The sequence below is a fragment of the Sander lucioperca genome, chromosome 8 (assembly GCF_008315115.2).
Source record: "Sander lucioperca isolate FBNREF2018 chromosome 8, SLUC_FBN_1.2, whole genome shotgun sequence".
Taxonomy (NCBI): Eukaryota; Metazoa; Chordata; class Actinopteri; order Perciformes; family Percidae; genus Sander; species Sander lucioperca.
The window spans coordinates 32234536-32249409 of NC_050180.1; the positions used below are offsets into that span (position 1 = coordinate 32234536).

Genomic DNA, 14874 nt, shown 5'->3' on the forward strand with positions numbered 1-14874 from the left:
CCTAAACTCATGAATAATTCTACACACTCAAATAAGCACAAACCAGTCTTTATGTGCAACATACTTTTGGGGCTCACTATAGGTTTAACAGCATCAAACTGTGAATTACTCACTGATGAATCATGCTTGAGCATGAGAACATTGAAGTGTAACTTATCTATATATTAAAAAGGGCAATACATCTTTTCTTGTTCTCTTAAACTCTGGTACTATATGTGTTGACAGCAAAGAAAAGCACTGAACTCATTTTTTTATTTCCAAAACTATTTCAAAACACCCCAATGTAAATTAGCCCAATGACAATTAGCATTGTCATACTGAGGACTTATTCAAACTAGAATTACCACCTTGAGGTTGTCTGCCTACCAGTCTAGTTGCAGTTTACATCCATGTCTTTCCAGACTCATATACAACACGTAGTGAAGACTTTGAAGCAATTCAATAAAAAGGTATTAAGCGCATTTTTCGGCAAAACACGGATGCTTCACACACATCTTCAACCCGGCAGGACAGACGATCCCTACAAACACCACAGTTTCACCAATTCAGTATTCAACCAAATGTGTCCCCTTCTGTTCCTGAGTTATGGCGTTGAAAAACGGCCATAAAAATGTTTTTGCAGAACATCATGTTGTCACAGTGAAGTAGACCGTTTGGATATTAAATGTCATCACTTCATGATTTTATGCTATTAGACATTGTGTCCAAGTGGACATTTGTGCCAAATTTGAAGAAATCTCAGGGATCCTAAGATATCATGTTCACAAGATTGGGACTGACAGCCCGAGCCTTTGGCCGCGGCCAGCGCAGAGGCATAACAAAATTTACATATTGTGGATTGTAAAAATGCTCACTTATATGAGCTTTAGCATTAATTAGTGTTTTAGAAAATGACTCACACGGAACATAGTGTTTTTCTTGTACACAGCTAACCAGACACATTAGCTGCAAGTTAAAAAGGGAGTAATCATTTACCCAGAAATGTCTGAGAAGGAGTCAGGAGAAGCATGAGACTCAGAAATCAGCCAGGTCAAGCACGGCAGCCAGTCAGCTGACTAACTGAGTGCGAGCAGGAGGGGGGTGGCGGGGAGAGAAAACGATGAAACACACCAGGACTGCAGGCAGTGAAGCATGAAGGACCGTTTATTGTACCCAGTACAGATTATCATAAACTCAGCAGTGTAAGAAACACATTGTGAGGGGAGGGGACTGAAGCCTATACAAGTGCAGACAATCCCTGTGCCTGGGGCGGATCCCACGATATCATGTGTGTCTTCACTGTGGCCTTTGGTGGAACTCCAGCCTACACACACACACACACACACACACACACACACACACACATCTTCTCATCCATTCCCTCCAACCCAATACCTTGAGGCCTCTTAAAGAAACAGTCTGCAGTAGTAGCATCAGAAGGATTGAGATTGGTTTTTAAAAAGGTACGTGTCTATTAGAGCCAGAACTATACAGCTTATACATCGAAATCAAAACAAATGCAGCCTTATAGCAAAAATATATACTTTATATGTTTGTCTTCGCCCCCCATTCTGAAACAGATAATGAACACAAAAAAATGCAGAGAATATCACAAATATCTTCCTTGTCCAAAGACATTAAAGCGATATGTTAGTGGACACACAGTCTTGACTGATTACACCATGCAAAGAGAAGCAGAAGTCTCCCGTTGAAGACTTGTAACTGGCAGAGGTGTCCATAAGAAGGTGTCAAAATTGTACCCTTCTTTTTAATTGCATGCAACATCCTGATGCTCCTGCCATACTGGTGCATCAGAGGAACTAGCACACTGCCAAGGAAATATTAAGCACCCAGGCAGAAATACAACAAAAAAAAGGAACAATGTGACCACTTATCATACATAATTACTTTAGGCTTATATGAATTATAAACGCCTCTGGGAAAATATGTACTCGCGTTACGTATCCCTTTTGAAATGGAGGAGATGGAGTGCTAATCATCTCTGAACTTGAGCAATCAAAAGGACCCAGCAGTGATGGACAGGCATGAGAGGAGTGTACTGTATAGACTGTGGGCTCCTACCGTAGGGTCCAGTCTCTAACGGGAAGCGGATACAATCTCTTACACGGGCACAACGCTTAAAGAACGCAACGTTTACACGAGAGAGCAGCCCAACCAACTAGCCTGAAATACAGCAACGCCCCAGAAACCTGAGAGTTCTGGGTCTCTAACAATCGCAAAACAATTGAACAGCTGGATTAGAAAGAAAAGTAGTTCTATCTACAGAAAACAAACTGATTTGTGGGTTTAGAATATGTTGAGTTTTGTTTTTTTGTCAATCCGTTTTTGCAAATTAAAGCCCTTTTACGGATCTTGTAGTTCAGATGTGGCGACATGAAAATGGGGGACCCAGAAAGGCAACTATAGAATAGTGCTGCACTTAGAATATCTTATTCGGTTTTTGTTTTTTTTTTATGTTTTTTTTACTCTGTTGGTTACTTGATTGTTTTTAAGAAAAGCAGATTGTCACAAAATCAGAAATGCAACAACTCTTGCAGTCTTGTACAAAGGGGGGGGGGGGGGTTCTGTCAGTTCTTTTAAAGTTGGTGGCGTGTGGCCTCGCTTTGTTGGTCTCCGTAGCAACAGCAGCCCCATGCAGTCCAGTTCACCCTCGTTGGTTTCGCAACCCTCGCTCTCCCATGATGGCGCAGTAGAAGAGCTGTCGCAGGCGTTTCCCTCATTCACACTTAGCTTGGGAGCTTACAGAGTTTTCTGAAGGTTTTCCAGGGAGCAGGAGAGGAAACCATAAAAAGGAGCAGAGCGCGTGGTTTTTCTTCCGAGCAGCTCAGCAGTCCCAGCTCTGGATTTTTAAAAAGTGGCCGTCGAGAGACTTTGGGAGTGTTTGCGTGTACATGTGTTATGTGCGTCACGACCCCCGCGCTGCTTGTTTAGTAGCCGTAGCCTTCTGGGAATGGCAAGCCTGCCACACACTGCTCCCCGGCATCCAGCAGGTAGGGAGCCGTTTCCTCGTAGTGGGTGAGGGGCACGGTGTCGTCGTCCAGCCCTAGCAGGCTGTCCGGGTCCACCTTCAGGTTGGGCCTCTGGTTGTCAGGGAAGGCCATGGAGAAGAGAGCCTCGGGGTCGCACACAAACTTGTACACATACCTCTCACCAGCCACCTGAGAAACAAGTCAAAATACATATTTAACTCACATATGAAACATCCTGAGTGATACTTATTGTGCAAAGTGGGCGGGTGTAAAACTGCGACGATTAATCGATTAGTTGTCAACTATTAAATTAATCGCATCATCCTCGCATTTTTATGAAAAAAAACAAGTAAAAATTCTCTGATTCCAGCTTGTTAAATGTCAATATTGTTCTAGTTTCTTCTCTCCTCTGTGACAGTAAACTGAATATCTTTACGTTGTGGACAAAACAAGACATTTGAGGATGTCATCTTGGGGTTTGGGAAACACTGATCCACATTTTCCACCATTTTCTGGCATTTTATAGACCAAACTACTAATCGAATAATTGAGAAAATAATCGACAGATTAATCGACAATGAAAACAATCGTTAGTTGCAGCCCTTAGTGCGTGCATCAAATTTCACTTACAGACTCTTGATTCAAGTATGACTGATCCACCCATGCTCATTATTTTCAGATCAAGTTTAAGACATTTAGATTTGGCTGAAATCTGAGGCAGCAAACACTAAACCAATATTTAGTATTAGTAGTATATCTAGTATTCACTGCTGTATTCTCTATTTAGCCGCTTGCTGTGATAAGACTCTACTTTAGAGCATCCCCGTGGTTGTAATCAAATATCACTACCTCGACTATGCTAGCCCCATGCACCACAAAGTTGCTGAGGGAAGGGGGGTGGAGGGAGAGAAAGGAAAATGGTGAACGTGCCTTTACCTTCTGCATGATGCCCTTCTCGTAGTAGTAACGCAGCGAGCGGCTCAGCTTGTCATAGTTCATGGCCGGTCTGTTCTTCTGGATGCCCCAGCGACGAGCCACCTGAGGACACGTGAGACACAGAGAATCGCAATAAGCCACAGAGAATTGATATGTACATAGGGATGGCACAATTTGGGCCTCGGGCCGCTCGGTAGTTTGGGAAATCAAGAAGCGCTGCAGCAGTAACGTTGTGGATGGCTAGCAGAAACAATCCTCCTTGAGCAGAAATAGATGAAGAAAAGGGTCTTTTGAATGGCAAGTTGAGTTTCAAAGCCCTTCCAGATGCTTCTCTCCACAAGACTAAAGTTATTTGCATGTACTGTCGATGTGAACTGAGTTACCACCGGTATGTAGAGTCTCAAATACCACTTGAACATTAAACATTTAAAAAATATCTCTTTTGAAGAACATTTAGAACAAATTGCGATTAATCGTGAGTTAAAGCTTTAGTGTGTAACTTTTTGATATTAATGAACGTCCTTTACATTCGAGCCATTGCCAAATGAGTTGCTGCAAAGATAATTAAGACTATCAGCTCCACACAGCGCTCTCTGTATTTCTCAGTATGGCTATGTTCAGAAGACTGTGGTGTCCAGCGACTTTCCCGCGCAGAAACTCGAGTGAAGATAATGACCTCTTCTGAAGAGTCCATCATGTTTTTTTAATCCTCCGTGTCCTCCTTGGCTACTAGCAACTGTGTGGAGGAGGGGGTGGGGGGAAGGTGCGCGATCACGGAAGGCTTGTACCAAGTGTGCGCGCCGACAATTTTGTTGTCATTACTTTGAATTCCTCATGGGGGCGACAGAAACTACGCACTACAGCTTTAACTGTGGACAATCATGCGATTAATCGCGATTAAAGTCTTTTAATCGACCGACAGCCCTAATATTTAGTCGGACAGAAGACATGAGTCCAGTTTAGGACAGTGGGTACTGACCTCCTCAGGCTCAATGAGTTTGAACTCCATGCCCCGACCAGTCCAGGCTATGAAGTGGCCATTGGCTGGGTCGTCCAGTAAAGTGACCAGGAACTGCCAGAGCTGCAGGGAGCCCCGGCGCTGGTAGGGAGGTCCGTCGCGATAAACGGAGGGTTCCTGTTTGACTTTACCTGTGAGTGGAAGAAGAGGGAGAAGAGCAGGAGAAGAGAGTATGGAGAAGTAAAAAGGAGGCAGAAAAACAAAGAGCGAAGAAAAAGTGTCAGTCAGCGCTGTACTCCGCCACGGCCACAGTGTGGTGAGACATTCCTGCCAGATGGAGACTGTGAAGTGGACTTGCTGTTCATTATGCACCACGAGCAGTCAAAGGACTCAGAAAATGCCCACAATAGCCAACTTTATGGGCATACAATATCTAGTACTTTTGCACTAATTTTGGGTTAATATTGAGATTTTTTTGGGGGGATTTCTCAGTATTACCTTCTAATCTTTCAGGGACCACACAGGTATCGTCAAAGTACAGCTGATGATCTCTGTCGAAGGAGAAGCCTGCAATTGACAAAAAGAAAGAAATGCAACTTAAATGGGATGAAAGTGGAACAGCGTGGGATAGAGCGTGGGAAGCAGGCTTTTGTTCTGACATGAAGGCCAGTGACAATGTTCAACCCAAAGATCCAAACTGCATGCAAAGCAATAATATAGCCGGGCAGCTTCCCAAGAGTGGAAGCTTCTATTGTGCGGAGCTTCTGCCAGCTGCTGATGTGCGAAATGTACTGTATGTGTGGAGCAGCTACACACGATTCATTGATAGATTTACTTCCCGCTTGAGCTGTCATTTCAATGCTGCTGACCGCCATTCATTTCCCCCAGCTCTCACCAACGCTGAGCTTTCAGCAGCTCGATAAGTCGCGGGGTTCACGGGCACAATCAAACGATTCTTTTCGATTATTATTGCCGATTATCTTATCGATTAAGCGATAGTTGTTTGATTTATAAAACCGTGTTTCCCAAAGCCCAAGATGACGTCCTCAAATGTCTTGTTTTGTCCACAGCTCAAAGATATTCAGTTTACTGTCACAGAGGAGTGAAGAAAATATTCACGTTTAAGAAGCTGGAATCAGAGAATTTTTCAAAAATTCAAACTGATTAATTGATTATAAAAAAAAAAAAAAAAAATAGTTGGGAGATTAATTTAATAGTTGACAACTAATCGATTGATCTTTGCAGCTCTACAATCGATGGACTTCACTAATGAAATTATGACAAGACAAAAGCAGACAATCTACAACTTACTTTCTTGGTTATTTTGGTAGAAGCTCCCCGCTCTCCCAAACGATGAGTGACAGTTAGGCACTTCTGTAAACAAAGAAGAAAGGTGTGTAAATTTAGACCAGAGACATCCTCACTGTCGTATCAAATGTGTAATACATCAAAATCCACCTCGCAGCTGACAGATATTTTTGGATCCCTGCCACTGTGTACAAAGATACACAGCTTTGATACTTATGTATGGTTTTCTCTATGTTTATACAGGAGTCATTGAGTCCAAGCTATATTAATGTGTTAAGTCACAGTATTGGGTATAAAAAGATCAAGACACATGGTGGCTGCTTTTCTGGCCAACTGATGCTGCTACAGATGAACATGGTCAACAGCTGGACGCACGCACACACACGTTTGTTTCACTATCTTTGTGGGGACCCGTCATTGACATAATGCATTCCCTAGCCCCACGAACACACACACGAACACACACACGAACGAACACACACACGAACACACACACACACACACACACGAACACACACACACACACACTGCACAGCACAGCCCCCGCATGTCCACCAAGCCTTTAAATAAGATTAGCACCATGGTTGCTGTATTAAATCTCAATGACAATCGAGTTACGCCAGTCCACCCCCCCGAGGGGTCGAGGCCTGTCTTCCGTTTGCAGCGTCTCTGCAGTGCGTACCAACCATCTCCACCCCCATCCATTATTCTGTTTCCTGTCTACTGATAAGACAACCAGAGATCAATCTTGAGCAAGTGTTTCCTTAAGTCTCTGTCTGCTCTTGTCCTAACTAAAGGAAAGAGTCTCAGGGAGTAATCGGTATTGCCAAGTCGTACCATGCATGTAGAGAAAGAGAAAGGTACTGTAAGAGTAAATTGAAAAAGAAACTTAGGAAACTTCCTCTGTCAAATGCTGACATGATAATGCATGGATTTAAAATCATGGCTTTAGGTCTACATAAATGGCTTGGTCACCGTCTGTAGACCACTAACGCTGGCTTAACAACATGCAAACATGCACTTCTTCTTCCATTCATCCAGAGACACTAGGCCTCTGTGACGTAGGTATTTAAAAAGGCCATAAGAGGCTAAGAGGATTTGTCATTACATCACTGGCATGCCAGCCGGTCACCCACCAGGCAGAAAAGGAATGAGAATATATGAGCGAGCGAGAAAAGATTTAAATAAAATAAATAAAAAGAGTTGCAGAGTTTCAGGAAAAGAGGATGTAAATGCATCAGCTCAGGGACAACAGCTGGGTGCGTGGGCGTTAGGATCAAACAATGCAGCGACAGCCGCTCTGGCTTGTTTGATTTAAACAAAGCCAGTAAACAGCATCTCTGCCATGACTGTTTGACAAGGCCTTTTGGAGAGGCACAATTTGGCCCTTTGTGTATTCTGTAAAACCAAGCTGAGAATTTCCAGGCTGCATGTCACTAAGTCCTCTGAGGGCCCTAGCCTAGATCTATTCCAGGTAAGCTCAGTCAAGAGGTTATCTGCACCTGGCTGGATGACCCATTTACTTTTTACCCTTGGAGGCTTAGGCAGAGCTAAGAGACCCACTTTTACTTTACTGGCATGGCTCTTGAGGAATGATGCAGATTAGGCTTTGAGAGAGAGAGAGAGAGGGTGAATGTGAGAGAGAGTGTGAGAGTGAGTGTGAGTGTGTGTGTATATGTGTGTGTGTGTGTGTGTGTGTGTGTGTGTGAAATGAGCACCTGTGCGCCCAGGCCTCTGCTGCACGCTAAAAATCGCAGGCGTGTGTTAGTGCCCAGAACAAACACGGCCAGGCACATTCCACACCCTCTGCCCGCTATACTTTCACACGGCCCTAGACATTACTTTCACACAGCTAGCAGTGGACTTCCTTGCTATGCAAGAGCAGAGAAATAGATATGCAGGAAGCTCCACGGGGACATCTTGAGAAGTAATGGACTCTTTTTTTTTTTTTTTTTTTTTTTTTTTTAATATGAACTACCCTTCTCTACTCACCAGAATCGAAGCAGTAGTCACGAGGCTCCTGCTTGATGGCCATGGGGTGGAAAGCAGCCTGATGCGGAGGGCCCGGGGGTGGACCTGGGGGGCCCATGGTGGGGACGCCCTGCTCTGTGTAGCGTGGGTCGATGAGCTCTTGCTTGAAACCCTGGGGTGGCACAGCTACCAATGGCTCTGACATTTGGCGGTGGTAGGGCGGTCGGCCGTCACGTGGCAGACTGTTGTTGTTGCTGCTGGGAGGCTGGGGCAAGAACTGGGGGCGCCCTTGGCTCTCGGATTGGGGAAAGGGTAGACATGGCTCTGACATCTGCCGCTGGAACCTAAAAATGGAGGGGAAAGTGGCAAGACAAAGAGATGATGTCTCTTTTCAGAAACACGCCTGCGTAAATACACCAAATGAAACACAATGGGAACATTAAGAGGAAAAGCCTCATACCTAGATAAAGACGTTCAACTCTAGCGGCGTTTTGAGACAAAAACGACATTCGTCTATCGAGTATTAGCTCCAGTAGCAGAACTAATCTCAGTCCATATTAACACATCTGATAACGCATTTACATTAATCAGTCCTTCCAGAAAAAGAGTTTTTTTGTGATTGTTGCGGGCAAAAATCCTTGATTATGCGGCACGTTTTCTTAGAAAATGCAATGGAATATGCGGGATATTTATGCAATTTTATGCGATGGAATTGCAGGAACTTGCAAAAACTGCGGTTTCATCATGGCTTCATCGCGGGGTTCGCGTAATTACGTCACTTCATAACGTTCCCATGGCAACAGGGGAGAATGGCTGCTCTTGTGTGAAGTAAACGCATTTTTCAACTTTCTGCTAAGACATATGTGACTTTTTTGCAACGAAAATGCGGGGATTATGAAATCATGCAAGCCCCGCATATTTTGCGTGGAAATTGGCAATTTATGCGGCGTATTTGAAAAAATGCAGCCCCGCATAAATATGCGGACTTTGGCTGATTATGCATTGAATTATGCGATCGCATAATCGCGTTTTTCTGGAGGGACTGGTTAATATTCTCATACGCCAGGAATGCGTGCGCCAGTGTAAACTGAAAGCAGATTGTCTGACTTAACGCTGCTATTGAAAATCATGGATGTATAAGTACCAAAAATCCAGAAACAATGGCGAAAAGTAAGACCAGGGATTTATCTGCTTGGACCGACGACGAGGTGGAACTGTTACTGAAAGGTATGTAAGCGTACCTAACTGATAAGACTGACTGACGTGAGTCGTCGTTTCCAAAAGGTCTCCGTTTGTGCTCTTCCAGATTACAAAGCAACCCCAGAGTTTTCAAACCAAAACGGGAACAGACGTTTTTTTCCAAATGTTGGTTTTAGAGGCTCTGAAACGCCGGAGTAGCGTGGACGCGAGGCGGAAACGTAGCAAAAGATATTCGTTTTTTAAACCAAAACGTAGTAGTGTAGATGTAGCCTCTGAGTGCTCACCTGTGCTCAGGTGTGAAGTTGTTGGCATCCTGGCTGATGGGTGCACAGGGCACGGCGAAGGGTGGGCTGTGGACGGCTTGCTGGTTAGGAGAGCAGACGCTCGCTGTTATAGGCTGCTGTACGTGCACCGGACGTGGCCCCGGGGTCGGATTGGCTACATGGGGGTGAGGAGGGGGGGTCTGCGCACTCAGAGGGTGCGTCCCTGCTGTGCTGGTAGGGCCGCAGGGAGAGACTGGTGTTGAGGGGGGAGTTAATGGCTTGAACCCAGGAGTGGACTTCCTGTCACAGGCACTGTGGATGAAGAGATGGGGGAAACAAACACAGTCAGAACTCCTTTAATCGGAGAGGAACAATCAATACGCTATCCAGTGGCTGCCGTCCTGCTCTTGGTAGACATAGTCTACAAATGTAATTACATACCTGTAGCTGTAAAGGCACTTCTCTCCGTAGGGCATGGGACTCCTGTCCTGGTGACAGGGAGAGAACTCTCTGGAGGGAGTCAGCTCTCGTTTGATCTTGGCTGGGGGCGGGCCATGAAACATCACTGGATACGAGGAGACATGCAAAGAATTGAGTGCATTAGATAAACTCCAGATATCACCTAATAGTAGCCACAAACAGAAGTGCAGCAGTTATCTTAACCACATTTGGAATTGATGGATAAATGGACGTACGGACAACGTCTGTGTATTCCCTCGACTGACAGAGCCACTTAGCAGCAATTTATCATCCGCCCTAATGACGGTCGACTCTGGGCTCTGAAAACAACCATCTATCTAGCCACTGCTAGGTAGCACGATACTAACTGCACTATACACACAAAAGCTATCAAACTTCTCGTCTGATTCCCATTAGGGCAGGCCAATACCCATGAATCAGTGTGGCTGTAATCTAATGGCGGTGAATGATTTTCTTCTCCCGTGCTGTAACCATTAGACACTAGCTGCAGCTTTCTGCGTATCGGCTGCACTTTCCAGGGCGCCACATAATAGCCAGGCAGAAACTAGATCTCTTGGCACAGAGGAGCGGGGGCCAAATAAATCACCGTGGTGCTGATGGACCGAAGCGGAGTTACAATGGGCACGTGAGCTCCACTGTGTGCGCTGTGAAACCTAAATGGCTCGAGTGAGGCTCCTCACACACACAGAGAAAAGCAAATAATGAGGAGATTAGGCATCTTTTCCTTCTCTGGACTGGTGGCCAAGTGAGTGGATTAACAAACAAGCACCCAAACTCCTCTCCTGGAGAATCTGAGCTAAAGCATCACACATCAATAAACTGAGAGTGCTCCTCCACTCTGGAGCAAACTTAAACACAGTTCAGAGACATGTGATGTCCTGTAGCTCATACCGAAAAATCGGGTTTTGGTGAATAGGCAACTTGTGAGAGAGAATGGCCTGCAGCCTGGCAACAGAAGCAACTGCCAAACTCACCACACACAGTGCGTCTCACTATCTTTGTGGGGACCCGTCATTGACATAATGCATTCCCTAGCCCCTTACCCTAACCTTAACCATCACTACTAAATGCCTAACCTTAACCCTTACCCTCACCCTAACCATAACCTCATTATATCCCTAATCCTACAACCAAGTCTTAACCCTCAAACAGACCTTTAAACTTATGGGGTCCAGAATTTTGGGCCCCACAAGGCTGTGCAGACCCCACAAGTATACTGTATTCCCCGGTTTTTGGACCACACACACACACACACACACACACACACACACACACACACACACACACACACAAATATGTTAGCACCAGAGGCTGGCAGTCAGTGTGCAGCTCGCTGAGCACATTAACCAAGATTTAAAAGGCAGCCCTCACAATGACAGCGGCTGCCACACCCTGTCTCCACCTCCTACGCATCAGACAGAAAACATAAACTCTGAAAGACAGAGGAGATGGGGGAGAGATCATAAAAGGACTGAAACAGGCAGCTCTGAAGCTGCCCCATCCACTGGAATCTAGCCCACTTCAGCAGCAGGGCCTGAGTGCGGGAAAGTGTGAAATCAGATTAGGCGCTTGGCTCATGTGATGCCCCATGCCAATCGGCTGATTAAACTCAAAATGAGGGGGAGAGGGAGGGGGAGAGCAGCCTTTCTCAGAGCTGTGTTTTAAAGGCCGAAGAATGGTGTTTGTCCTAGGCAGGACGAAGAAATGTTGATAAAAGAGAGGTGACCTAGACATCTGGTCAGGGACAGTAACTCAATAAAAGAGCACTTTCTTCCAAGCAAAAAGAAGCCTGTGGTGAAAGATTCTGATGCAGTGCTGTTAAAGCATAGCTGGCATTTCAGCCTGAACTGCCACCGTGGTTTGAATCTCTGCCCAAAATCAGACAAGATCCAGGCTGGGCTAAAACATTGTAATCATGACTGGGTTTGACTGATAGCAAAAAAGCAGTAACAGAATCTGTTCAGAGGACCACACACACAATTATCAGGGATGAACAACAAAAAATATCAGGTACTCACAGCTATCCGACTGGAAATCTGGGACAAACTGTTCGTCATCAGGCACCTGGGCTGTGAAGATAGACGAGAATGTTGCACATGTGAGAAAAATCAAGCACATACCCCTTTTTGTCTCGCTATAGCCAACATATTTTATGTGCCAAAAAAAAGAAAAGGTGAAACAAGGGAAACAAAAACAAGAAAAAAGAATCTGCTGGAAACTGGCTCATTAAAAGAGATTTAAAGAAGAGTAACAATGTAATCTAACAGAAAAAGGCGAGAAAGCTACTTAGACAAAAGGGGGTCTCGGTCAGCAGTTTTCATGCATAGGACTTTGCTCTTCTTGCTCTAATTGCTAACAAAAAAATAGCAATATTTCACATTCTCTACAAGTTAATCTTTAATCTTGAAACTTGCCCAATTTGATCCTGTTCACTATTTAGGAAACAAAGGACTAAGAGGTAAGACATGTTTCTTAAGTCAAACATGACTTTCACAAAGCCAAAAAACCAAATCCAATGAAATGATTTTGAAAATGTTGTTTGTGTAGATGGAGAGAGAGAGAGAGAGAGAGAGCAGCAGAAAACACTGGCGGACATTTACAAAAATAACTACGCTAATAAAATAAACATGGAGCTCACCTTCTGCAATCCAGATCTCTTGCAGCTGACTGAGGTCTTGGAAGAGTTCTGAAAATCACAAAGTGAAAGATATTGAGTATAAGTCCCCACCAACTTCACTGTACTTCTAATTACATGTTAAAACATGTTGTGGCAGCTCATATGTGCAACCCGCACTGTTCATTCACATCAACGTTACCTTCTGTGTCCTGGGCGAGTTCTGTGTCGACAAACTTCCTTTTCCTGTCGCTCAGAGGCCTGCTGTGAGACGGTTCCTCCACGTGAGACTTGTGCTGTTGGGTGAAGAGAAGGAGAAGATGAAGAAATGTCAGAGCATCAACAGGAGATGTCACTTCACCTTGCAAAAGGACAATGCAGATGGTATGTAAGTGTATATTATAAATGTCCATCCATAATGTAGAGCCATGGGTTGAAAGTGTCAGGATGTGATGTGTGAGGCTGGCATGTGTCCACTTACACTGGGTGGGACCATGAATGGGACTTGCTGGTCATAGAATCCATCCATGTTATGTGGGTGATTGGTGGGGGGGGGGGGGGGCCCCAATATTGTGGGGAAGGGGAGGTGTTCGCTTTAAAGCGACAGCGCCCGGGTCACTGGAAAACACAAGATTGGAAACGTACAGCAGGTGTCACAAAACTGCGAAAACAAACATCCTCTTTCGATAAAAAGTGTGTAAGATAGTAAATGTGTCTTGTAGCCAGTGTAAGGGTGGACACAGTGCATCAATGTGGCTGTGATTCACTTCTATTGTCATGTTTGAAGCCATACTGTGTTCTGGGCTTCATTATTTTGTAATGTATTTATATTAGAGCTGCAAAGATAATTCAATTAATTGTCAACCATTAAATTAATCGCTAACTATTTTAATAATCGATTAATCGGTTTCAGAAAAAAGTAACAATTCTCTGATTCTAGCTTCTTAAATGTAAATATTTTCTAGTTTCTTCACTCCTCTGTGACAGCAAACTGAATATCTTTGAGTACAAGACATTCATCTTGGGCTTTGGAAAACACTGATAAACATTTTTTTGAAACCAAACAACTAATCGAATAATCGAGAAAACGATCGACAGATTAATCGACAATGAAAATAATCGCCAGCTGCGGCCCTACTTTGAGGCCATACTGCGTGCTGGGCTTCATCATTTTTTGTTAAGTGTTTATATAACAACACAAGTGGTCCTCTGCATCATATGCTGATGCTGTAACAAGGCCACCATCTTCTATTTAACCAACAAACTTTTTGAACCGAGCCATGCAGAGTGAGAGAAGGCAGCGCAATGTAAACACACAGTCCTATGGAGCGCCTGTGTTACAGTTATAAAAGCCACTCTCTCTGGCCATCTGTGGGCACTACTTTCCACTATAAAATCAGCCTGGAGGGAGGTGTTGAGAAAAAAGAGTGAGTGCCACTCTTTAGATTATGTCTATGGCTCTAAGATCTGCACTGCAAAACACAAAGCTTTCCAAACAAGATTAGACGCTTATAGAGGCTTGAACCTACGGTTGGGTGGCAATACTGGTGCTACAACTGGCAGAACTTAAACTCCCTGCTCCACCGTGGTGTGAACAATACTATAAAATCAGAAACTAGTAACAAAAACTAAGTTTCCTTCAAACAATAACAACACTAAGCCACTAGCAGTGCCCTCTATTCCTCACATCTCTCTCAGCAGAGTGATATGACTCACTGCTCCATCTACTGTTAATGGATGACGAATACAGGATAGGTGCTGGGCAATAATTACAGGCGCCGAGCACATATTATAACATTAGAACTCACTGTGTCTTCATGTGGAGCATTTGGCCATATAGCACATCAATCAAGAGTAGGAAGTTATTGACAGATTGTATAGGCTCTATTCTGACATTCACACATAGTGGTATACAGTGAGAATTGAACTGCAAGATTGGAGATTTTAAATCTAAGGCAAAAGTTACTTAGGCCTATTAATACAAAAACTACAGTAATGACCTACGAAAGATATATGGCAGTAGCGTCAACTATTATAATTAGGTTGAACTTAAATCAAAACTTGATGTGCCTAAACGCACCAAAAACTAGGCAAAGTTTACCTTGTAATTCCCACTACAGCTTCACAGCCATTGCGGTATTTATAAAAAAAAAAAAAAAAAAAAAAAAAGTCACA

The 14874-nt window shown here is 44.1% G+C and overlaps 1 protein-coding gene across 4 annotated transcripts; it reads right to left on the reverse strand.

Annotated features, from left to right (window-relative positions):
* Positions 1–1125: 1125 nt before the first annotated feature.
* On the reverse strand, positions 1126–13317 carry etv5a (ETS variant transcription factor 5a). 4 transcript variants are annotated; one of them, XM_031304404.2, is made up of 12 exons: positions 13181–13317; positions 12902–12995; positions 12724–12771; positions 12104–12154; positions 10047–10170; positions 9627–9917; positions 8164–8486; positions 6175–6237; positions 5362–5430; positions 4885–5054; positions 3906–4007; positions 1126–3158 (listed from the first exon to the last, which is right to left on the reverse strand). In XM_031304404.2, the coding sequence occupies exons 1-12, from the start codon at positions 13226–13228 to the stop codon at positions 2928–2930; spliced, it is 1614 nt and encodes a 537-aa protein (XP_031160264.1). In that variant the 5' UTR covers positions 13229–13317; the 3' UTR covers positions 1126–2927. The 4 variants fall into 4 exon arrangements, with proteins under 4 accessions (XP_031160264.1, XP_035860571.1, XP_035860572.1 ...); XM_036004678.1 differs by having other exon boundaries at positions 3900–4007; XM_036004679.1 differs by having other exon boundaries at positions 12902–12998.
* Between the last annotated feature and the right edge of the window lie 1557 nt (positions 13318–14874).